This window comes from Octodon degus, unplaced genomic scaffold (genome assembly GCF_000260255.1).
Source record: "Octodon degus isolate 3935 unplaced genomic scaffold, OctDeg1.0 scaffold00044, whole genome shotgun sequence".
Classification (NCBI taxonomy): domain Eukaryota; kingdom Metazoa; phylum Chordata; class Mammalia; order Rodentia; family Octodontidae; genus Octodon; species Octodon degus.
The window spans coordinates 713,512-738,130 of NW_004524620.1; the positions used below are offsets into that span (position 1 = coordinate 713,512).

The 24,619-nt window shown below is 39.7% G+C and overlaps 1 protein-coding gene across 5 annotated transcripts in view; it reads left to right on the forward strand.

Moving 5' to 3' along the window:
- Positions 1–24,619, forward strand: part of Kdm4c (lysine demethylase 4C) — a 461,014-nt gene that overhangs the window by 321,169 nt on the left and 115,226 nt on the right. For all 5 annotated transcript variants that reach the window (XM_004631706.2, XM_023715829.1, XM_023715827.1 and 2 more), the window contains one exon: positions 23,853–24,038. In XM_004631706.2, coding sequence (XP_004631763.1) covers positions 23,853–24,038 — 186 coding nt within the window. The remainder of the gene's footprint in view (positions 1–23,852; positions 24,039–24,619) is intronic.

A 24,619-nucleotide genomic window follows, 5' to 3' on the forward strand; every position in this document is an offset into this window, starting at 1 on the left:
GCAGGGTAGCAGGAAGCTCTCCACACACTCACTGGACCTGGGCTAGGACTGGGTCTGGGGGTTCCCAGAAGTCGGCAGAAATTCCTAGTAGGCGGGAGGGGTGGGGGCGGCCCGAGGGGGCGGGAGAGGGTCCGGCCCACGCTGTGCCTGGGCTGGGACTGGTCCCGCAGGCGCAGGGTAGCAGGAAGCTCTTCACACACTCACCGGACCTGGGCTAGGACTGGGTCTGGGGGTTCCTGGAATGTGGCAGAAATTCCTACTGGGTGAGAGGGGTGGGATGCGGCCCGAGGGGGCGGGAGAGGGTCCTGCCCTTGCTGAGCCTGGGCTGGGAATGGTCCCGCCCGCGCAGGGTAGCAGAAAGCTCTCCACACACTCACCGGACCTGGGCTAGGACTCTGCTTTTCTTTTATAAACTGAAAATAAATGTAATTAAATCAGAAGTTTTTAATCTTAAAGCTTTGTTGATAGGAAATTTAAGAATTTAAACATCAATTAATATGCATATTTGTTTATGTAAAAGAGTTTCAAGCATAAGTTCATCTACTCTTTAGATAACAAAAAAGAGTGGAACAGACATATAAATTTAAAGAATAAGGAGTGAGAAATCTGTTAAGTAGGTTTTTTTAATGGATGGTGTTGATGTCAAATCACTCTGGTAAAGATTTGTGCTTTATTTCTGAATGCCAATATTTAAGACATAAAAAATACAACTTTTATAATTAAAGTTATGGTGTGAAATTTTGTGTGATTACTTACAGTTATATAGGGGGATGTAGTTTTTAAATTTCTGTCTGCCTCCAGTGTTTAAAGGAGGCTGGTTAAAGATGCTACATGATTCCCAAGTCTGGCTTTGTATTAGAATTGCTTTGGGATACTTATCAAAATGAGAGATTCCTGGGCTCCCATTCAGAACTCTGAGTGAGAATTTCTATCTGGTAGCAGGAAAGGGGGACAATATTTTTAACACGGTTCCCTGTTTCCCAGTGATTACTGATGCAGCCAGCTGTAGGAACAGTGCTTGACTCCCTGCATCCAGTTTCTTCTAATGCAGGCCCAAAGCCCTTGCTTTGTCCTTCTGGATGAGCCTCTGTGGATGGGCACTATGGAGAGAAGCCATCTGGGGCATTCACATTTTGGGGAAGTTCACATTCTCCTTAATCCATCTTTTCCCTGCTACCCTAAATGTGGCTTGTTGGATTTGAGCTTTCCTGTACAAACTTTTTTTTTTTTTTTTTTAAATCTATTTGTTTTTTGTAGTGTCTCACTACACAGCTCAGACTCGTGGTGATCTTCCTGCTTTTAGCCTCTCCAGCGCTGGGATTATAGGCGACCAGTACGCTCCGGACTCTGGCTGGCAAGCCTGCCCTAGGGGAAGGGCTGGCGCAGTGTGTGGTGTCAGGGATCAAACCGCAGTCCCAGTGCTTGCCTAAGCAGACACTGTAGCCCACTGAGCTATCTCACTAGCCCCTCATGTACAAACTTGCAGTAATTTATTACAGTTTTCTATACTTATTAACATTGGTCCAAAATTTAAGATCAAAAACATTGATTTGAAGATTTCCAGAGTTTGATTCCACCAAACAATTCAAAACCAGTGATTTCTAGCCATCCTTCTGTGTCTTTGATCATGAAAATAATCCCTCAGAATATGAGATGTTGCTATTATTAGACAATATGAAGTAATCTGAAGAGTTTGGCTAAGTGAGCTAAATTTGCTACCCATGGGGGGAGGGTGCGCTGCTGCTGTTGCTGCTGCTGCTGCTTCTCCTGCTTCTCCTCCTCCTGCTTCTCCTCCTCCTCCTCCTTCTTCCTCTTCCTCTTCCTCCTTGTGTGAGAAGATTCTTGCTGTTTTCTGTGTCTCAACAAGACAAATGAACTAATTTAAAATATTTTCCACGCCTCATCTGTCCACTCCACAAGCTGTCATTGAGGTTGGATTGGGGGCTTGCATGCTAGCAGTCCTCAGCTGGGAGCACTGTTAGTTTGAAAAAAGAATATTGTTTCCATAGCAGCCTGGAACTCCTTTGCAACTGTGCTTTTATGTAAGAAAGTCAATATTTGATTGAGCTTTCAAAAACGTATTTGATTTAAGTAAAGTCATTACATTTTTTTGTTCTTTTAATTGAAAACTTGGGGAATTTTTTCAAGAATTGATGAGAGGAAAATAATTTTGACACGAGTTAAAAACCCAAACAGGGATAATGAAAAACATTGAAGCTATTAAACTTTAGAATTATAAAACTAGAAAAGGTCACCACTTTTCTTCTAGATTAATAATGTTTCTAATTTTACTTACTTTAATGGAGTTTTAAGGGTTTGGGTAGTTGAGACATAAAATCTTGGAATTTTCATTTTTGTTTGTCCTTATAATCATTTGAATTTTTCCTGTGCTCATCCATAGCACACTTAAAGGAATAAATGCGCTGTAGAAGGCCTGGCCCAGAGTACAAAGATCAATGCCTGTTTGTCCCCTTTTGCAACAAGTTGGAGTTCTGCACAGTATTCACTTAGTGGTATCAGTTGAGGAGGCAGAATAAAAGAAGTGATAAATTGGAAAGAGCATTTTTACTGTTTCTGAAATAGTACAGATGAGTTCCTTTTGGACTTTCTGAATTTTTTTCTATTAAATAATGCATCTTAACAGGTCTTCGGGGGAAAATCGTAACTTTACTCCACTGCTTATCACTGCTGCCTGCTCACATGACACAATACTCTTGTGAGGTTCATTAAAATCATCCCAGGCTAGAAGTGGATTTTGGCTTTCAGCCTAACATGGAGCAGATAACCTTTTCATTCCAAGTTTAATGTTCCCAGAAGCACCTTAAAACCAAATCTTTCTTATTAAGAAAGTTAGTGAATATTATTCCCAAAGGGAGTGGTGAGGAACCTCCTTAAATTCAGCTTAATTTTTTATTATATTATCTACAGAGAATACAGAATGGTAAGGAAAAAACCATTAGAAGTGGTACCGAATTTCACCAAACATAACAATAGGAATTTGACAAGTAATTGCCGTATTGCATAACGTCTTCAAATTAGATTTTTTTCCCCTTCTTGTTTTAGTGGCTTAGACTTTCTTGGAGATTCAGCAGGTGCTTCTTTGCTAGATCTGGACTGAGAGGTCAGAGTTCTTTTAAGGGAGTTCAATGGTCCATCTAATACTTTCAGTTTCTGAATTTGTACCGTGGCTTAAAGCAAAATTAGCTGCTTGCCTACCCACTCCATGGTGCCTTCCTGGGCCCTCACTGTAGACTCTTGCCAGCCACATCTTTGTACGTGGCTTTGACCTTTACCACCTAGCACTTTGCATCTCCAGTCCTCCAGTTCCCCTCATAGTACAGGGCTGGGCTGTTTACAGTTTTCCTAGTAGGTCAGACCCATGGTAGATGAAAAAAAAATTTTTTTTTTTATTTTTTAGGGAAGGGTGTACAGGGTGTTGAGGGTCTCACTACTAGATTGGACTAGTAGTGATTCTCCTGTTTACAGCCTCCCAAGTGCTGGGATTACAGGCGAGTGCCACCATGCCCAGTCTCAATTGCCATCTCAGTGTGCCCCAGGGATGGGGTCAGCACAGCAGGCCTGGGGATCGAACCCCTGGCCCAGCACCTGCTTGCAGGCACTACAATCCCCTGAGCTATTTGGCCTGCCCTGGTAGGTGAAAATTTGGTAGATGAACTTATAACCTCTCTAGAGCTTTCCATTGGTGCTCAACAAGTAGATTCTTTTTCCTAAATATTTTAACGTGCAGCCTTTAAAATGACATTTTTGATAGTGGCATATAGTAGTTTTATTTTTATTTTATTTGAAAACATCATGTAGGGTTTTACAGAAAAATAAAATATTTATCTTCACCACTTGTTATCACAACAGGGAGGATAGGCATTCTTGGATGGATGGTAGGTTTTTAGAGGAATGATTCAAGTAGTGTCTATTTTGTGATAAAAGATTTTCTTGCATCTTTTCCTCTAGTCGGGTAAGTTGCTGTTGGGTTCTTGCTAAGGAAAATAACCCCTTTGATGCTGCTTTTAATTTGGTCAGGTTTCAGATATTTTCAGAAGAGAAGGGTTAAGCTTTCTTTGCATTAGTGACCAGTGTGGTCAGATGAAGGCGTGGTTTTGTTATGCCTATATTTTTAATGACATTCCTGGAAAAGTTTCAGAATTGTGCAATAATGAAAACAGTAGTATCGCTTTTTGTGCTTTTAGGTATGTGTTATATCCCTCTTACTGAAACAAATTCTTATGCATACTTTTCTTTGATTCATGTTTTAAAAATACTTATTTTGTGTGATTGGTCCAGGCTGCCCCATTCTCCCATTTTAAAAACAGGCACATACCCAAATACCAATCTGCTCTTGTGATTTTGCATACAGTATGTGGTTCCTGCTAACTGTATATTTTATGCAGGGAAAAATTAATTTAACATCCTCTCCTTTTCCATTAGGTAAGTTTGCAAATAAAAATATTAATCTTAGCAGGGCATAGAACTATTTTATGAGCAGGTGGGCATAGCCTTGAAAAGATCATCATGAAATCTAAAATTTGGGAACAAAACCACAAAAACCTCCACAGCTCAGGGGCTCTATTTTCAGTCAGGTTTTCATTTGACTTTATGAACTGAAGCAGTGACTCTTCCTTGGGCAAGTTGGGGTGCTCTTAGGTGGTTTTCCATAGAAACTTGAGGCTTGTTACTTTCCTAGGCATGACTTCAACCACACTGAAGATTAGAGTTCATTTGAAACGAAAATAAAATCTTGGGAATTTTGACAAATTTTACACCAGAATAGTAATGGAAATACAATAATTTTTCTGCTGCACTCATACAGAAATATATAATCACTTTATACTTAAAATCAGTCTTTTGCTCTCTTGCTTGCGTGCTCTCTCTCTCTCTCTGTCTCGCTCTCTCGCTCTCTCACTTTCTCTTGCTCTGCAGCCCAGGCTGGCCTCAAACTTACAGCAGTCCTGCCTCAGTGTCCTCAATGCTGCAATTATAGGCATGCTCCACCATGTCTCACTATACTTAAAATCATTTAGGACAGAAATAGTTTTCACCCCTAGAGATAAAGCAGAATATGTCTTCCATGTACTTTAAGGTGAACCATTGAATGTGGCTATCTAGTATCTTATCTTGTTGAATTGTTATATAGATAGATGATTTTAGTGTTGCCTGTTTAAAAAATAGTTGGTTAAACATGGCTACAGAAGCAAAGAAAAAATACTTCAAAGTCTTGGTTAAAAATCCTGATGGGAGGGCTGGGGAGATGGCTCAGTGGAATAAGTGCTTCCTTGGCAAGCACAAGGGCTGGAGTTCAATCCCTGGTTCTGCCAAAATAAAAAAAGAAAATCCTGATGTGAGAGGACATTTTTCTCCTCCATAAAATAAACGTAAAGAGCCAACCCTAGTAATATCAAGTCAAACCATGATCTTTGCCCCAGCCATTGGACAATAAATCAAAGACTGAAACATGAATATGGGCTTGTGGCTGAGAGGACCTGGGCAGGACAAAGCACACTGAGCTCAGAAAATTCTGGCCAAAGAATTTGCACAGATTAGCTTGCAAAAAGTCAGTGACACTTGTCCCAATCCAGGACTTAGATTGCATGCTCAGCAAAGGCCACTGCTCTGTTCAGGGAAGAGCTATTTGCTGAACAAATAGCAGAACATCTTTTGTCTCCTCACAGAACATCCCGCAGAAGAATTGTAGTGATCTGATTTTCTACCTCACTTGACTTTTAAATAAAAGCTCTTATGCCCTTTGCTTTAGCAATCTGGAAAGAACTAGTATGTGTGTGCGTGCATGTGCATGTACGCATGCATTTCTCCCATCTTTTAAAGAAAATAAAAGTAATAGTGGCCATGATTATAATGGTTTTTGTGTTTGGAGAGGCCTTCTCTCTCCATTATCACATTGATTCTCACAGCCAGCCCCAGCGCCTCACAGTAACCTGGCCCCATAGTGGGAGTCTCCTGCACCCAGGAAGGTGGGAGTGTGTTTGGATTAGCTGGAGAATCTAATCAAGTGCCCTGGGCCACTGTGGGCCTCAGATGTTCTTATAAAAAACTGGAGGCTATAAACTCTTCTTTCTGTGTCCATAAATCTGGCCAGTGCTGTTTTTATAAGATTCTGAAAAACAGTGTTTTTCTTTCTAATTTATCATTGAAAACTAACACTTCACCTGCAAAATTATAGATTAAGATTCATGTGTCCATACCCTTAAGCAAAAGCAGTATCTGTTTTACTACCCCCCTTGAATGTTTTTATGTAGGAGGTGGCATAAAAACCAGGAGAAATGGAGGCGAGTGGATTTCAGGGTGAACCTTCATCTCTTAACAAAGTAGCGTAAGTGAAAGGAGAGCATAGCTTAGTGACTTCCACAAGCCGTGATAGAAGCAGTAAGCATTTGTCAGAGCATGAGCACATCCTTTCACACATCTTGCAGGGATAATTCACCGTTCTGCTTAAGAAGATCTCACAGATGGGGCTTTCTAGATAGCTCAGCAGACTAAGCGCCTGCTTCGGCAAGCACAGGGACCTGGTTTCAGTACCCAGCACCACATGCTGTGGCCCCACCCCAGGTCACACTGAGCTGGCTACTGAGACCTGATGTGGTTGCGCACACCTGTAATCCCAGTGCTGGGGAGACTGAAAGCAGGAGGATCTCTGCAAGGTCAAAGATTTCACAGAAATAGAATTTTTAAATGTTGAGAAAATTTCATTAAGCAACAGGGGTGGGAAGTACTCATGTAAGGGCTATGCCAAGAATAAGTAAGGTGTGGTTTAGGATCTGAAAAATGCTTTCTTTAAATTAAAATGTACTTTTAAGAGAAGTTACTATTCTCATTCTTGAATATTTATGCTGGTCTAGTACAATATTTACTTAGAAACAATATTTACTAGTCCAACTAATTTTCAGGATAGAAAAGGCACTGTAGATATTGTAGGCAAGGTGGTGTTATTTTCATGAAGAACATTTGTGTGTTGGAACAATCTTACATTTTCTTTGAAGCCTGACCTTTTCCAAAGGTCTGCTCATGACCAGTTAGAAATACAGTATGGGAAAACACCATAGAACATGGTGTGTTTGTTTCATTGTTATGCAAAGTTACTAGTTCTAATCTCAAACAAAATCAGAAGAAAATAAAATGGGCCAAAAGTTATTATAAAACGTTTTTAAAAATTTATAATCCACCTAAATCTAAATGCTTGTTTCCTTTTTTTTTTTTTTTTGGCAGAACCAGGGATTGAACTCAGGCCCTTGCACTTGCCAGAGAAGCACTTGTTCCACTGAGCCACCTCCCCGGCCCCACTAAATCTAAATGCGTTTTCTTCATTTTTACTTACAGTTTCAATTTCTATTAAGATTTGTATATTGTTGCCTTCACTGTATTTATGTAATTTAGACTATGGGCTTCTTTTTGGTAATGTACTTGGTAGAGGGACTCACTATGCAGCTCTGACTCATAGTGATCCTCCTGTTTTCTGCCTCCCCAGTGCTGTGATTACAGCCGTGTGCCACCATGCTCTGTCCTGGCTGGCTTAGCCCACCCTGGGGACAGGGCTAGTTCAGCATGTGGTGCTGGGGATTGAGCCTCGGTCCCTGTGCTTACCTAAGCTTGCCTAAGCAGGTGCTTTAGTGTACTGAGCTCTCTCGCCTGTCCTGAGACTGTGGGTACTTTTAGTGGCTTCCTATGAGTTAATTACCTTTTGGGGTCATGGGCTTCTTTGGCAATTTTTGGTAAGGCCTGTGAATTTCTTATAAAAATGATTAAAAGGCTGATGCATGTCTATAATCCCAGTGGTCTGGGCGACTGAGGCAGGAAGATCCCAAGCATAAGTCCAACATGGGCAATGTAATGACTTAGTAAGACTCTATCTCAAAATAAAAAGTAAAAAAAGGCTAGCATTCTACCTCATGGTGTAAGCCGTGAGTTAAATCCCTCTTACTACCTAAATAAATAAATAGATGTATTGAAAATAGTCAAAGGAGATAATAGCTGAAGTGGTTATGGAAATATTTTTAAATTTATGATATAGTAGCATATGGACTTTTTTGTGGTACTGGGAGATAAATTCAGGATTTTATCACTAAGCTGCATCCTCAGTGCTTTTTAAAACTACAATTCAACACCTTGCTGAATCACTAGGACACCCAGGTCGGGTTCATACTTGGGAATCCTTTGTCCCGAGCACCTACAGCACTTTGCCTGTGCCACCACTCCCAGCTGTGTATGTGCTGCTGTTCAGGTGGTGTGTTAAATATTACAAGATGTTTCAGACCTGGAGTATATAGTTCTAAGTGCATGCATAATATACTTATATGAGCATAAATATATAGAAACTCTTACTGATGGCTGAAAACAGGAGAATCACTACGAGTCTGACCTACATAGTGAGACCTTGTACTAAACTCATTTTTTAAAAAAGGTGAATGTGGATGGGCGGCAGTTGAACAGTTCCATACCTGGTAGCCACTGTGATCTAGATGAAGGAAAGAGTCTAGTTGCCTCTAGAGTATAATGAATTTGTGTAGGGTTGAAGAGAGAGGTAAAGTTTTGGAGAAACAAAGGCAGAAGTCTCAGGTACTGTGCTAAACTTACCTTGTTGTTTAACCCTGAGGAGTGCTTGCTATTAGCTCCTTCATTTGATCAATAAAACAATTAAGATTAGTTACTTACTTTTTTAATTTTATTGAGAAACTAATAGCAATGAGACAGCTTCAAAACCAATTACTACCAGTTTCACTAATTAATACACTGCGTATTGTTGTCTTAGTGTTTATTCAGTGTACAAGATGCAGACATGATAGCCTGTCCACAAACTATTAGAATAAGTCTCGCTATTCAGTGATCCAAGAGAATGCAGCTGTGTATCCATTTTAACTAATTTGAACATACCGATACAAAATCGTTGTTCATTTGTATCCCCCTTTTTTGTTTAGTTTTGTCAGAGAAGGGTATTCCATTGTCATTTAAATATTGTAGGTGGCTGAATTCAGCAAAATATTCCAGTATAATCCAGTAGTCCATAATAGTAGTGAGTTTTCTGTAAGACTGGCAATGACAGAAGCTATTGACTTGGCTAGGGGGATGGCTCAGTGGAATAAATGCAAGTTGTTGACTTGAGCCTTTTACAGCTCAGCATATAATATGGCTTTACCCTCTATACTCCGTTCCCACACTGCTCTACTGGATGGTCAAGTCCAAGACAAAGCAAGACCTATATAACAAGTAATGTAACTTTTGTATCTGATAAGGTCAGTTAAATCCCCTCAGGATTTATCCTGAAACCCTGTACCACAGTTTGTAGATCCTTTCTGAGTGTCAGCCATGTGGATGGGTCACAGACATTTCTTGACCAAATTGCACTCTGTGAAAGCCTGAGAGAATGTTTTCTCTCCATGTGATTCAGGTACACTCTACATTGTCTATAACTTTCCTCTGTGGCCCCATAATCTCCTTGATAAGAAAATTCGGGACACAACTGAGTTACATGATGTTACAGTACAGGTTCGCTTATGTCCTGAGTCCTTACTGCCCTTGAAAGACTAGGGCCAAAAGGTTGACTGTCCTTGCAGCCCTTCTTTTTCTCTGGTTTTTGCTTTGTGGACTTAGGTTGTTAAACATCCAGAAGAGAGGCTTATTAATATTACTCTACAACATATGCAGTTTTGAACTTAACCTCACTATCTGTTTGAACATCAAACATCTTAGACCTAACATGGAACAAGTGTTTTCCATCAAGTACTGATACATTAAACTTAAATTCCTACAGAATATGAAGAAAAAAATTAAAAATAAATAAAAATAAATTTAAAAGTAAGAATAAGCTGTTACATATTTTTATACAGAAATTTAGAAATCTAACCATATACAGCATTGTAGCAGGACAGTCCTATGACTTTTTTTTTCTTGTCTTTTGTTTTCATTTATTGCCCCCCCCTTTTTTAAACATTTACTTGAGAGACAGTATGGTAGTAATTGGTATGTCATGACAGACAGTATGTATTTAGAAAACCAGATAGGCAATCCAAGCATGACCCTACCATTAGACATTGTTATCTGCAGTGAAGTTGCTTAGTTCACAGGTATCAGCATGTATAGTCAGGGTGAGAACCCTAACTATTAACTCCTCGTTTCAAAAACATGCTGCAGATTCTCAGGATCATTTCCTTACCCGTCTTGTGCATATACATCTGTGACTTTGCCCCGTCATGTTTCCTAGCTTTTCTCCTTGCCCTCTCTTCGTTGCCTAATCATCAAGTTTTCAGAATAGACCTGAGGATCAATGGAATAGATTAGAAGATGCAGAAGCCTCTACGTACACACTCAGCCATCTTATCTTTGACAAAGGGGCCAAATACACTTACTGGAAGAAAGATAGCCTCTTTAACAAATGGTGCTGGAAACACTGGCTCTCTTTACATACTGAAAACTAAAACTTGACCCAGGTATATCACCATGCACTAAAGTCAAAATGGATTAAAGATCTAAACATTAAAACAGAAACACTAAATCTCCTCGAAGAAAAAGTAGGAGGAACTCTTGAAGACATAGGGGTAGGCAAAGACTTCATAAACAAAAATCAAATCACACGGGTAATACTGGAAAAATTTAACAACTGGGACCTCCTCTTATTGAGAACTGTTTGCACATCAAAAGAAATTACCAACAAAGTAAAAAGACAACCCACAAATTTGGAAAAAATCTTGACTAGTAAACACTCAGACAAAGGTCTGCTCTCTAGAATTTCTAAAGAACCAAAAAAGATTAGGGCTCCAAAATGTAAAGCCCTAGGGGCCAGGGAGATGGCTCAGTAGAATAAGTGCTTCCCTGGCAAGCGCAAGGGTCTGAGTTCAATCCCTGGTTCCACCAAAAAGAAAAAAAAGAGAGAAAAAAAGAAAAAGTAAAGTCCTAATCCAGAAATGGGCATCCAAGATGAACACACACTTCTCAGAGGATGAAATTAAAGAAGCGAATAAATACATGAAAAGATGCTCCACATCACTAGCCGTCCATGAAATGCAAATTAAAACAACACTGAGATACCATCTCACCCCACAAAGAATGACTGTCATAAAAATCAACCAACAACGAATGTTGGAGAGGCTGGGGGAAAAAGGAACCCTTCTCCACTGCTGGTGGGAATGTAGACTGGTGCAACCATTATGGAAATCAGTATGGAGACTCCTTAGAAAACTTGGACTGGAAATCCTATTTAAGCCAGCTATTCCTCTACTAGGAATTTTCCCAGAGGAACTGAAAACATCATATCATAGGGATATATGTGTGCCTATGTTTATAGCAGCACAATCTGTGATAGCCAAATCTTGCAAACAATCAAGATGCCCATCACATGAGGAATGGTTGAAAAACATGTCATATTTTTATACAATGGAGTATTACTCAGCTATAAAGAATGATAAACTTGAAGCACATTTATATTTAATGCCACTTGAAGATATACTCATAAGTGAAATAAATCATACCCACATGTTTAAAGATCATAGTCTCCCTAGTATAAGAACTCAAAAGAAGAAATATAAATAGAAAGGTATAACACAATTAAAATGGAATAGTTACTTATTGTGCTTAACAAACTCATCATTGAAAACAATATTAGCATTTTGTGTAGCTTTCTAAGGAATCTCACTAATTCATCTAGAAGCTACATCCCTCTTACGAAGCAGTAATAGAGTTTATGTCAGACCCAAACCTTTATCCAGAGCCCATTTTGCTGCCTTTGTGCCTTTTCCAATTTAGGAAATCTAAAAGGATCTTCTAAGGGCCTACTGAGAGGAAACCTCCAATTTATGTTTTCTACGCAACATCTTTCCAGGCTCTTACTAGGTAACTCTTGTATCAACATCGCAGGAGCCTGAGCAAGGAAGGCAATATTTAGGGCTGCCAGCAGAGGGGACAGGTTCTGCTCTCAGCTGTTGTGTGTAATGAAGAGGCCCATTGGCTGAAGCTGTTCCCAGGGCTGCTGCAGTCTCCCCAGAAAAGGGGTTTATTCTGAAAGATCACATATTGGCTTTGTAATTTTCATCACTGTTTCCTCAGTTTTATTTGAAGATGATGCTGGTATATTTTAATAGAAGCATAAATTTCTTCAGTGTATTCTGCTGCTAAGACAATTGAAAGACAGGAGGGATGCTAAGAGGTTAGGTTAGGCCAGAGACAGAACAAGTCATAGATAACAGTTTCTAATAAGAGTCAGAGGTACCTGGGGCCTTGGGAAAGCTTTTCATGTTCAGACCTAGAAGACCAACATACCATTTTCAAGTATCCAAGAAAAAAGTATGAGCCTTTTTAGTGTTTTTTTTTTTTTAAACATTCACATCAGCATCCCTCACCAATAAGAGTGTATGCAGCAGAAGTATCTATAAAGGTTTATTTAAGCCACTAAAATTTGCTTTGGTGCAGTCAAACAAAGAGAAAAATGCCCAGAACTCATTTGAAGGACACAGTTTCTTCACTGCAGATCTGTAAACAGGAAATGTCTTTACTGTTTCATCCCAGACTCACAAAAGGCTGTTTAGTAAATGTACAGAAAACAGGAATTTGAAAAACAATGCACACCTCTCTTAAAAAGGGAAAATAAATTCAACAAAATAGGACTGCCTCTTTTCATGCTATTGGGTATTTGCACTGTCCAAGAACAAAACTATTAAGAATAGTCCTTTTTTATTTATTGTTTTATTGAAGTATTTATGCCTTCAGACTTGAGGGTAGCAATAAATAGAAAATTCACCCAGTCCTCATTTCAGTAATTACCAATAGCAAATCATACTTGATATACATAATTAATAAAGATTTTTCTTTCTTTTTTTTTTTGTATTTTAGCATAGGATTTACAGGGTGTACAAGGTCTCACTGGGTAGATCAGATGCATAGTAATCCTCTTGTTTACAGCCTCCCAAGTGCTGGGATTACAGACATGTGCCACCATGCCCAGTCTTAGTCACCGCCTCAGTGTGCCCTGGGGGTGGGGCCCGGCAGGCTTGGGGATCAAACCTGGGCCCCTGTGTCTGCCTAAGTGGGCACTTTAATCCACTGAACTATTTAACTGGCCCTAATAATAAAGATTTTTATTTTTTATTGTCCTTGGAGCAGTAGGATACTTACACGCAGCCTCCTGCAACTGAGTCATATATGAAAATTGTGTGCCTTTTAAAATTGAACTGCTGTAAACTCCATAGTTAAACTATTATGTTTTCCAGTATTCAGAAAGATCTAAGATCTAAGACTAGTTAATTTGAATAAAATTCAGAAATTTTAAGCTATAAATAACTCTAAAATCTGGGTAGATTTTATAGGGTACAGAGTACACATAGTGTATTGGTTGTAACAGGGTCCTAGTCTATCAAAAAGGGCATTGTGACTTCTTTGTTAAGCTAAAATTCAGCAATTCAACTAATAAATGCCTTATTCAGAGACAGTAAGCATTCCTGTTTGATCTCTGATAAACAGTAATTTAAAATAATGAAATTTCCTTTAGGAAGCAAGTGTTCTTTAACATTAACATTAAAAAGAAATACAAATATGCATACATAAGTAGAGAGCCCACTAAAAATTGTAACACACTTCAAGAAAAGAAAAACTTGTGTATTTTTAAACTGAATTCATCAAGACATCATAATATTGATTTAGGTTACCTTTGGCCTCTACAGTTACAAGAGGTGCTCAGAGTGGTGGCCATGAGCTTACAGACATTCTTTAGTACAGTGAACAGCTGCTTGGATAACCCTGGTCGTTGAGATGCTGCACATGCATTTTCAGTTTCTTCTCTAAGGGCCAGCAGTGTAGTGGATTTTCTGCAGCATACAACATCTCTAGGGTCCCCCATACAAGGTACTAGTATCTGTTGAAAAAAGTCTTATTTTTCTGAATGTATGTGCTGTTGTTTTTGCTGGACTCTGTGTTTAGAGAGCGCTTGCTTTGTGATTCAGATGGTTTTCTTTCCCCACCCATCTAGTCACACTTAAAAAATGCTCAGAGTACAATTCATTCTAAAGTTCTGTATATGCTGAAACTGTGGTTCCCCTTTGCCCTTTAAATTTGAAAAAATCTTCAATTGAAGAATGGAAACCAAGTTGTAAGAGAAGTAAAAATGATAAGTGATTGATTTTTCTCAACATGAATAACATGACCTATTTTATAATTTAGCAAATGCTGCTATGTTCTGCCAGTAAAGTGCTTTGAATGTGAGATTATGATGTTGCTTCTAACACTTTATTTGCAAATACTGCTTTTATATCTGAATTTTCTGCATGACATAAGTGGGAAGTATTGAGGGGGAACTCTGCTCTCGGCAGAGAGGAGCCTCAGCAAGAGAGGCAAGGAGTATTCTGGTCCCATCTGTGCCTAGATCCATCAAGTTTCTAGCACATACACCTTGGAGGACAAATCATATCAAAATGCCTTCATAGCATGCGCTGAGTATTTCCCTCTTGCAAATGAACTTTATGAAGATCTGTTTTGGGCCTGTCATCCCTAGTAGTGGTTATATTTCCTAACTGTCTCGTCTTGTTACATAGAATGCCTGCCTGCCTGCCTGCCTGCCTGCCTGCCTGCCTGCCTGCCTGCCTGCCTGCCTGCCTGCCTGCCTGCCTGCCTGCCTGCCTGCCTGCCTGCCTGCCTCCCTCCCTCCCTCCCTCCCTCCCTCTTTTCCTCATCCTAGCCCATGTGTAATGACTGAAGCCTTCTGCTCCAGGAAATGAATACAGAGGCCACCTCCTCTTGCTGGCTTTCCCAGTCCTCTGTAGCCCTGGTGGGCAGCTTCTCTTGAGGCCACATTGGCCAGCCCTGTGGTCTTAGCCAGTGTGTAATGTATTCCCCAGGGACTTTTCCAGGGCGTTGTCGGCTCTGATGCAGAAGCACTGCAGACAGTATCTGAAATCTGAAGTAATTTCAGAGAAACCAGATCTTACATCTTTATGAGTTCTCAAGAGCCAGCATAATAGAACTCACCCAGTTCTGTCTGGATTCAGTGACTCTTGGGTGCTGTACAGGTAACCTGCCCTGTCACAGCACAAGCATATTTCCTTGTTTGCACTGCAACTGATGTCCCCTAGAGGGACTGGCATGAAGCTTGTCCAGTCTCCCTCTGTAGCTCTACTGCATAGAGCACAGTGAGTGCTGCTGACAGTGGGAGCCATGTTCACAGGCCATCCTTGCCTGTGCTCTGCCAGCCTCATCCTCCCCTTCCAAGCCCCGTAGTGCTTGGCCTCTGCTGTTAAGGTGAGCCAGAGAGCTTTCCTTACAGCCATTTTTAATACTAGATGAAGCTCCTTAAGTACAAGTTTTAAAAAATGTTTTATATATCCTTTTGCATTTTGCAAAACTGCCTTTTGTATAGAAATTCAGTTGGTATTGAAATGACTGAAATAATGAAAGAACCAATTATTAATTTAGTCAGTGCACATTTATTGAGATCTGCTGTGTTCAGTCAGTGTTCTGGCATCAGTATTTGCATTAAATGTTGCTTCCAAGAGGATAGATATTGGGTGATTTTTCTTTTGTATGTGTTAAGCAAAAAAAAAAAAAAAAAAAAGACTATGTTATTGATATAGTACTTTTCAGAAGTCACTTATTTTTTTTTTAATTTTTATTTATGAGAGAGAGAGAGAGAGAGAGAGAGAGAGAGAGAGGGGTGTGTGTGTGGCCAGCTCGGCCCACCAGGGGGCGGGGCTGGCTGGCATGTGGTGCTGGGGGATTGAACCGCGGTCCCTGATGCCTTGCCAAGCTTGTTCTAAGTAGGTGCTTTAGACCACTGAGCCATCTCTCCAGCCCAGAAGTCACTTATTAATTTGTCAGTGTATGTCTGAATTTCTATGACCTTTCACTTCTAAAATTCTTTTGTGACTTGTATTTAACATTTTCTCAGTGCCAACAGTGACACTTTAGCCCTGTTTTGAACAAGCATAGCCTTAAAGCCGACGCGCTTCCCCCCGCGCATTCTTCCAGCCCTGTCTCCAGCCGGCTGAGCTCATCCTTCTGCCCTTCCCTTTCAGACTGCTACTGGACTTTCACTTAGCTCCCTCACCTTTTGTAGGCTGACTCTCACAAATAAAAAGCCCTGAAATAGATGGCTTCTGATGCCCATCATAAATAAAAGTTTAATTCAGCATACTCTTTAGATTTAATGCTCTGAACTCGAAATGTAGAAGTAACATTTCTAGGGGGAAGGGCAAAGACTTTCCTGTTAGAAACTGTTGCAGAGTGTTCTGAATTGAGCTCTCCCATCGAGTCACAGTGTCGGTGTGACCTGCAGCATCCCTGGGCTGCTGTGGGAGAACAGCTCAGTGTGGGGTAAGACTGTATAAATTGGTGCCTGTCGCCCAGGCATACAGAGCCTCTCCTTTGGGATCTCAGATTTCAATGTCCCCCAGTTTCCTATGCTCCCCAGTTGCTCTTTAGCTCTCTGGGCAAACTTTTTTTTTTTTTTAATTTTAAAGGAAATAAGAAATAATAAAAACAATGGTATAAAATTTCAGAATGTAGGAGCGCGACAATGGTTAGTACATTGCATAGTATTATCTTTAATTGCTCAAATTACAACAAATAGGCGTAAAAATTTGTCAAACAACATAGGCATATACCTTTCCTTTCAATGAGCTCATAGCACTTCGTAGTATATCTTAACTATGTTGTGTGTGTCTGTGTCTGCGTATATGTATGTAGTAGCTACTTTTCCTTTTCCCTTGTACTAGTCTACATTTCACTCTCCTTCTGAATGTCTCTCATGTGGCAGGTATTACATTATGCTGTTCATATTGGTCAGTCTGTTGTATTTCTCCTGCTGTATATGGTAAGCTCTTGGGTATTGGATTCAAACTTTGCTCTCTGTGTTCCTCTAGGCCACCCTTATTACAGTGCACGTGAGTGGGTGACTTGATGAGTACTTATGAGCAGAACATAAATCTTAACGGGGTGGAAGCATAAGAATTCTTCTTTAAAACCTGTATTGAAGCACTGTGAGCAAAATCAAAGTTCCATTGTTTGTCCTCTGATCTGTAATGTCTTTCAAGCCCAGCATCATTCCCTACTTGAGTTGGAAGATTTTATCTTGCTGTATAGTACTTGGGAAACATATCTTAGGAGAACAAAAGATAAAAGGAATTAGCTAACATATTATCATCATTAGCTTGTTACATGTCTGAAGGAGGAACAATAATTAAAATAAAAATAATTTGTACCTGTTTTAGAATTACTTGTTGTTTAGAAGGAAAAAATAGTTTTAAAACTGGCAAAACAACAAAATTGTATCATAAATCATATTAATAGAAAAAAGAGAAAAAGATGTTCTTTTGAACCTCCAACTCTTTCACAGCTCATCATTTTTTGATGCCCTTTGCCAAGCAGTATGCCCAAGGAAACCTAATGATGTACAAAGCCTCATTGCCAGATACTTCATTACTTCCTCCATCCATTAGTACCCTTAATGGCCTATGCCACTGAAACAAGTATGGAAATCCAGTCCCCAAGAAAGTGCAGTGCTCCATAAATCACATTTGCCTGAGGAGTCTCTCAGCCCTTAACACTATAGAGTAGGCAGGAAAAAAATATCTGCACTTTGTGAATTCCTTCATGCCAAAGTCGAATAATTGACATTTAACTTTTACCCTCTAACTCTGTCCTTCCTGAAGAGTGATGAATGATGGAGCAAAAGCATCAGTATCACTTATTAGAAATGCAAATTCAGTGAATACACCCAGAGGTCCCGAGACTCCCGGTGTGGACCACCCCTCTGAGTGCGAGCCAGGCTTCTGCAGCTCTGATGCATGTTATAGCATCCCTGTAGTTGGAGTCTCTTTTGTCACTGTTGAGGAAACAGTGAATCAGATTGGAAGACTTGACTAAAATCTACTTATTTGAATGATTCCATTTAATTCAGCACACACTAAGCCATACAAGTTATCCTTACTGAGGAAATGCAAAAGTGAATGATACCTTAAGGTCACAGTGACATGTCACCTGTGTCAGCATTCTGCTGCTTTGCTCTGTTGGTCTCCCTGGAAGTCAGCTCCCCTTGACATTATCATAAAGCATCCAAGGTAATGGTTCTCTAGGCTGCCTCATTTGCTTTCTTGAATCTTCTTTCTTACGAAGTTCCCCATCACATTCCTGGGGATCGCCAACATTTCAATTAATGAACTTCAGGACAAGTGGCCTTAGCCTTCTTGAACTTTCTCTAATTTGAAGCATTCTGCAATGTTATTGTTTCTGAGCAGCTATATCCCTCTGCAACATGGTGCTGCCTCCATTCCAGCCATTTTCAAACTTCAGGCAGCTGCAGCAGACATTGTTTCCCACAGGAGACAACTCTGTGGAAACTGTCCAACTCTGACCTTGAGAAAATAACCCTATTTACAGGAAAATATAGAATCTCTGTCAACAAAGGGCAATGAGTAAAAAAACCTCAAATTTTGCTTTCCTTTTTTTTTTTTTTTTTTTTGCAGAACCGGGGATTGAACTCAGGCCCTTGTGCTTGCCAGGGAAGCGCTTATTCCACTAAGCCATCTCTCCGGCCCTTTGCTTTCCTTTTATTAGCCACTTCTTTACAGTCCAAGTCTTCATCATTCTTTGTGTCAGTATTTTCATGGCTTCCTAACAGTTCCTTTCCCTATCAGTCTGTCCTTTATTGTCCTTGCTGCCAGAGTGTAAATACTAGATGTATCATTTCACAGCTTACTGGTTTCAGACACATTCCTCTGGCCTATAGCAGACCCCTAGTAAGTCATATCCCAGTGTTTTCAGTGCAGATGGAGGAAGGTGTTGGGATACAGTCATGCCTGTGTGCTCTCCATGGCTGCTTTTGCACTACAGTGGCAGAGTGGTGTGATAGCCACTGGGCATATGGCCCACGAGTCTTAAATACTTATTATTGGGCACTTTGTCCCATAGCCCATAGAGTTCCCTTAAGTTTAGTTTGCTTATGTTTGATATAAATATATGTTGAGATTTAGTTCTGCCAGGTTACAGTGTGCTTTTCTTTGACTCCCTTCTGTTTGTTTCCTTCCTTTCTTATCTATTTGGAATTTTTTTTATACTGTTAATGGACACGTTTACCCTTTTCTTAGACAACTCAAGAGCATGAGAACATTTTAAAGTTCACTTTTCACTTTCTGTGTAGCACTGCAAGTATCTATCATCTATTTAAATTCTATTTAAGCTCCTGAAGATATTACTATTATTATGTATAAAATCAGTATCCATTTATATTTATCCACACATTTAGCACTTGTGTTGCTCCTCACTTCATGCACATTTCTCATCCTTATACTCAAAACAGAAGAGGGGAAGTCTGTATGTTAGCCTTACTCCCGAATGATAATTAGGCTGGGTATAATTTTCTTTCAGAAGCTGGAAGACATTACTTATTTTTTTAACACAGACTTAAGGCAAATTAAAGATCTGACAATAATGATTTTTCACTTTTCATTTCTTGCGGGTTTTAGGATTTTCTTTTTGAGTTCTCACAGGTGTATAGGATATTCTTAATATTTTTAAGTAATTTATTAATTTCATTTATTGGGGCTTCAGGATTGAAAGATCTCTCCTGATTCCTCTCTTGTGTTCCTCTGAGATGCAGTGTCTGATCTCTCTGCTATGTTGCTTAGCATCTGTGTTCTTCCTTCTCTGCTCTCATCCTCTGTGCACTGCTCAGTCTCTAGGTTTTACCTTCCCATTGTAAATTGTGATCTTTTATGTGGTATCTATCTACTTCGTGGTATTTACCATATTTTGATTTTTTAAAAATACATGTGCATTTATGGTGCTTGATTATTTTTGATAGATTTTTGCTTTGGAATCTATCGTGCTGTGTACCTTATCTGTTTTAAACTCATCTTGTTTGTACTTACCTGACTTCTTAAGTGTTACTCTTCTATTTATTAATTATATCAGTTCTGTCTTTTACGACCATGGCTTTTCTGAAATATTTTCAGATTTGAAGGGCTTGTTTTTAGTTTAGTTGCATACTTAGGTGTTCTTTTTCTTTCCTTAGCTCAAGTGGAATCTGTTTTTCTTTTTGTGGAATGGTCTTTCAAATCTCAGCTTCATATAGGCTCAGAACACCTACTTGAAAATGATGCTGCCAGACGGGGTAGGTTGTGGGACTGGTCTACCATTGGGTAGCTTGTCTTTTAGGTGTTTGTTTTCATTCCTGGCATCAGCCTTGCCAGAACTTCCCTTTAAGAGATACCTATTAGTAGATTTTTTTTTTAAGTTATCTTGCTGAATTATCAGCTTTCTGGGGTCTAGTGCCCTCTTTCCTTCCTGTTTCATTCACCTCCCAAACCAGACACTCATTTTTAATTTTGTTATTTTTTACGTATGTATTTCAAAATTTCTCATACCTTGAGGAGGTAGAGGGTTAACTCAGAGTCTTGTTTGTTTGTTTGTTTGTTTGTTTGTTTTCTTACTGCCCTTTCAGGGAAAGAGAAAACCTTCACTAATTTAGCTCTTACCGCAAGGCTTATAAATTCTGAGAATGTGTAAGAATCTTTAGAAACAATGAGCTCAGGAACCAGGGTTCAATCCCTAGCACCACACACTGCACCAGCTGGCCCCTGGGAGCACTGAGCTGGGCGTGGTGGTGCATACCTATAATCCCAGTGCTGGGGAGGATGAAAACAGAAGGATCACTGTAAGTCCAAGCTGTGTAGCAAGACCCTGTACCAAATACATTAAAAAAAAACAACAACAACAACAACAACAACAAAAAGACATTCTGAGAGACCCTGTTTTACTATGGAGTAATTACCTCCTGTTGATCCTGCTTTCCTCTTTTTTTTTTAAATTGTAAATTTGTGCTTTGGAGTAGACTTGAGGCTTTGGGGTTAACGGCTCTTCTTACTCCTTTGGTAGCTTTTGACTCTTATGTAGGTTTACTGCCTATCTGCTTTCTCTGTTTCCCATGATCTAGGAATTGCACACTTTTTTCTGGTCTTTTTATGGATTTTTTCTTGTTGTATTTTTAAGTACATTTTATTTTAAGTTGACTTATAGTAATTGTACATATTTATGGGATAGTTTGACATTTTAACACATGTATACAATGAATAATTGTCAGACCAAGTAACTGGCTTAACTATCATGTGAGACATATTTCTTTGTGTGAAGAACAGTTGAAATCCTATTAGCTATTTTGAGATAATTGTCAACCATAGTTATCTTACTGTGCTATAGAGCATTAAAGATTATTCCTCCTGTCCCACTCTACCTCTACACCTATTAACCATCTGATGGCTCTCTTCCTTGTTTGTCAGTGCTGTCATGGTCTTATTTGTTTCTTATACATTTATTTAAGTTTTGGGTGACAGCAGAGGCTGAGTGAGTATCCCATCTTGATCCACTTAGACTTTGCTTTTCTTCCAAGCCTTCTTCCATTTGTTGCCCTAAGAACATACCCTGGCATCAGTCATGGTTCCACATAGCATATTTGCCCCTACTTCCTTCATAGCTGCTGCTCCATTGTCGCCTTCTAAGAGTGCCTTGTTTGGTTTACTTGTCTTTAATCCACTGAATTAGGTACAGTTGCACAGTCATGTGCTGTCAGATATCAACAGATGTTTTAGCCAGTGTCGAGAAAAACTGATTTAGCAGCAAGCAAATGACAGTGGAGTGTACTACAGGATTTATTCCTCGTGGCTTCCTTGATTAGGTATAGGATTTTTCATCTCTGCAAGAACTATGCAACACTTAAAATTATTTCTGTAGTAAGATAAACATATGCTGAATTGCAATAGTCTGCAGTTAGATTGGCTTTCTTAAAATGTACTTGTCTTCTTCTTAGAGATTTATAGTTCTGGTTATCCTGGGAACAGACATGTCTATTCTTTGATCCACGTTGCTCATTGGCTTCACATGTCTTTCTCTTTGTTTTAAATAATAAAGGGCCCTTGTTTCGCGAGATTCTAATTTTTTATTTAGCTAAGTCACTGCACTGTCTTCTATTCTTAAAAGACCCGATTTACTTAAGCAAATATATGTCAGTACCTAAACTTATACAATTGACTTCTTTTTGTATAATTATGCTGTTAAAAATGTTGTCTAATTATGCCTTAGGCTTCTGATTGGAGTTTTTTCTATTATATCTTCCATCATAATTCAAATTACGATTAGAATTGACAAAAATGTCAAAAATTATCATGGATGGATTGAAACAGCAGGATTTCTAAAAATACCAAGATGAGATATTAAGTAATATTTTTATGGAAATTACATCTGTCTTGTTTTAGTTCTCTGGTTTTCTCTCTCTGCATGTGTATGTATGCATGTATAACTTTTAAATCAGTAAGCCACATCTTCAACTTCCACTTAAAAATGCTTAATTGTACGTTGAATCTGCATGCATGGGAAAATGAGGTCAGTGCATAGAAGGCAAGGCTCTTGCAGGAACTAGTGAGAAATAAGTTTGCTCTCCTGTGCCCATTAAGAGCTATTTATTAGATTTGCTCTTCCATCTCACACTGTCCCCCTCCCCCCCACCGAATTACTTAGCAATAGGGAGAAGCCATTGAAGCGTATTAAGCAGAAGGGGTGACATGGGAGTTATGTGATAAAGAGAGATCGTTGTGGCAGCCGTGGTGAAGATGAATTGAAGTGGAATGAAATAAAAAGCTGAGAGACTAGTTAGAAACTGTTTCTGTGCGGGGCAAGACTCTCTGGCTGGATGCAGCTGCTGTTGTTACAGATGAGCAGGTAAAGATCAGAGCAAGATCAAGGAATAGTACCTGGAAGAATGAGTTGGTGATCAGATGTGAGGGCAGAGAGAAGCTAGAAGTTAAGTACACACTGATTCTCGCAGGTCTGCGATAAAATATTCCAGTGTCTCCAATAGGCATTGACTGTAAGTACTTTTTTTTTTTTTTTTTTTTTTGTCCCTGGAAGAAATGTACCTATAAAAGAAGAACAGTGGCAGCAACATTTGATAAAGTTATAGCCCTTTGATTGAAAAAAAAAGAGTGAAAACTTGAGCTTTTTTGATCATCCTGTTTTTTCTGCTTTCCACGTCTGACCCCGTGCTATTCTAACAACTATTTTGACCTAACAATTCTCAGTTATTTGTACATAAATTTTATGTTTAGTGAAGTTTGATTTTTTTTTCCCCTATCAACAGATGTACTGATCATGTTTAGGACTAATTGTGTGCAATTTAGTTTTCTGATTGTGGTAATCATTATTTCTGTTTTTTATTTTCTCTTCCTCAGGCATTGTCAACTGTAAATGCTGAAGAAAATTATGCCCTTTTGGGTGATTTTCCATTTTCTCACTTTGGGAGGCACATTTTTCTGTCAGTCATGAAGTGTTCAGATTCAGATTATTAACCACTCGAGCCCCGAGTTTCCATTCTGGACCATTTAACTCTTCCCATTTCCTTGTAAATGAATTCCTGCCTGTTATCTACCAGTGGTCATAGACCTCCTCTAATTCAGGAAAGCCTGTCTTCTTAGCCTGTATTCTGTCTGCTGATGTATATAGAAAAGTCTGCCATATGGAGGTGAAGCAGATGTAGCTTCAGCATTCATGAGTGATTCACAGATGCACTCTTGGGCCTCTTTCTGAGCTCCCCTGGGAGGACTGCGTGCAAAGGAATCTGGCTTGCCTTGGCACAAGAACTGTTACAAGTGCATGTCTGGTGGCGTGTGACTATGGAAGTGTGTTTCCTTTAAGAGTAAGCAGACTGTATTGCCACTTGTGCTCTTGCTGCTTGCGCCCCTAGAGGGTCAGACTTGTTGATGTAATCAGTTTTTTCCTCTGTAGCAGCCATTATTCTTTGAAGTGTGGAAATTGACTGTGTTACAGAGTGTGAACTGATGTTCTTCTCTGTTTTAACCCTCCAGAAGTGCATGTTCTGCAGACACCGGGTCAAGAAGGTCTCTGGAGCCTGCATCCAGTGCTCGTATGGCCGTTGCCCAGCTTCCTTTCATGTCACGTGTGCCCATGCTGCAGGGGTTCTGATGGAGCCTGACGACTGGCCTTATGTGGTGAACATCACGTGCTTCCGACACAAGCTCAACCCAAATGTGGTAAGGCTGGCTTGGGTCTTGACTCCCTCTCTACAGTTCCCAGGCCTATCATGCTCTGCTCTGCTATGTTACCTATTGACATGTATGTGCAAGTTCATTGAGGGTAGGGGTTGCACATTATTACTTACAGGTATTTACCTAGGACTTAATGTCAAGTGCACACTAGACAGTGTGTATTTACTGAGTGGAATGAAAGAATGAACAGATGATAGAGTAGAACACTTTTGTGCTCATTCTGATTTTGGATTTGTGTGCAAGGCTGATGCCTGTGGTTGCACAGATTGTGCTCTGCATAGAAATGGTGTGGGGAGATCTCTTCTTGGAGTGAAGTGCTATGAAAACTGGCCCCAGAGATTGTACAGGGAGCCAGGCTGTGGTTGCATGCTTTGGCTTTGGGAGTCTTCTTTGAACTCTCTTAGAAAAAACAAAGAAACAGTGACCTTGTAAAGGGAGAGAGAAGGAATCTCTAGCTTTTGGTGGTCTTTCATAGCCTAAAATGGGTAAGCAAGCAGCACAGCAGCCCTGGAAAGAGTGGGTCAGGGAAAATATAAAAGTAGAAGAGAAGTAGAGAGTTTTCTTTT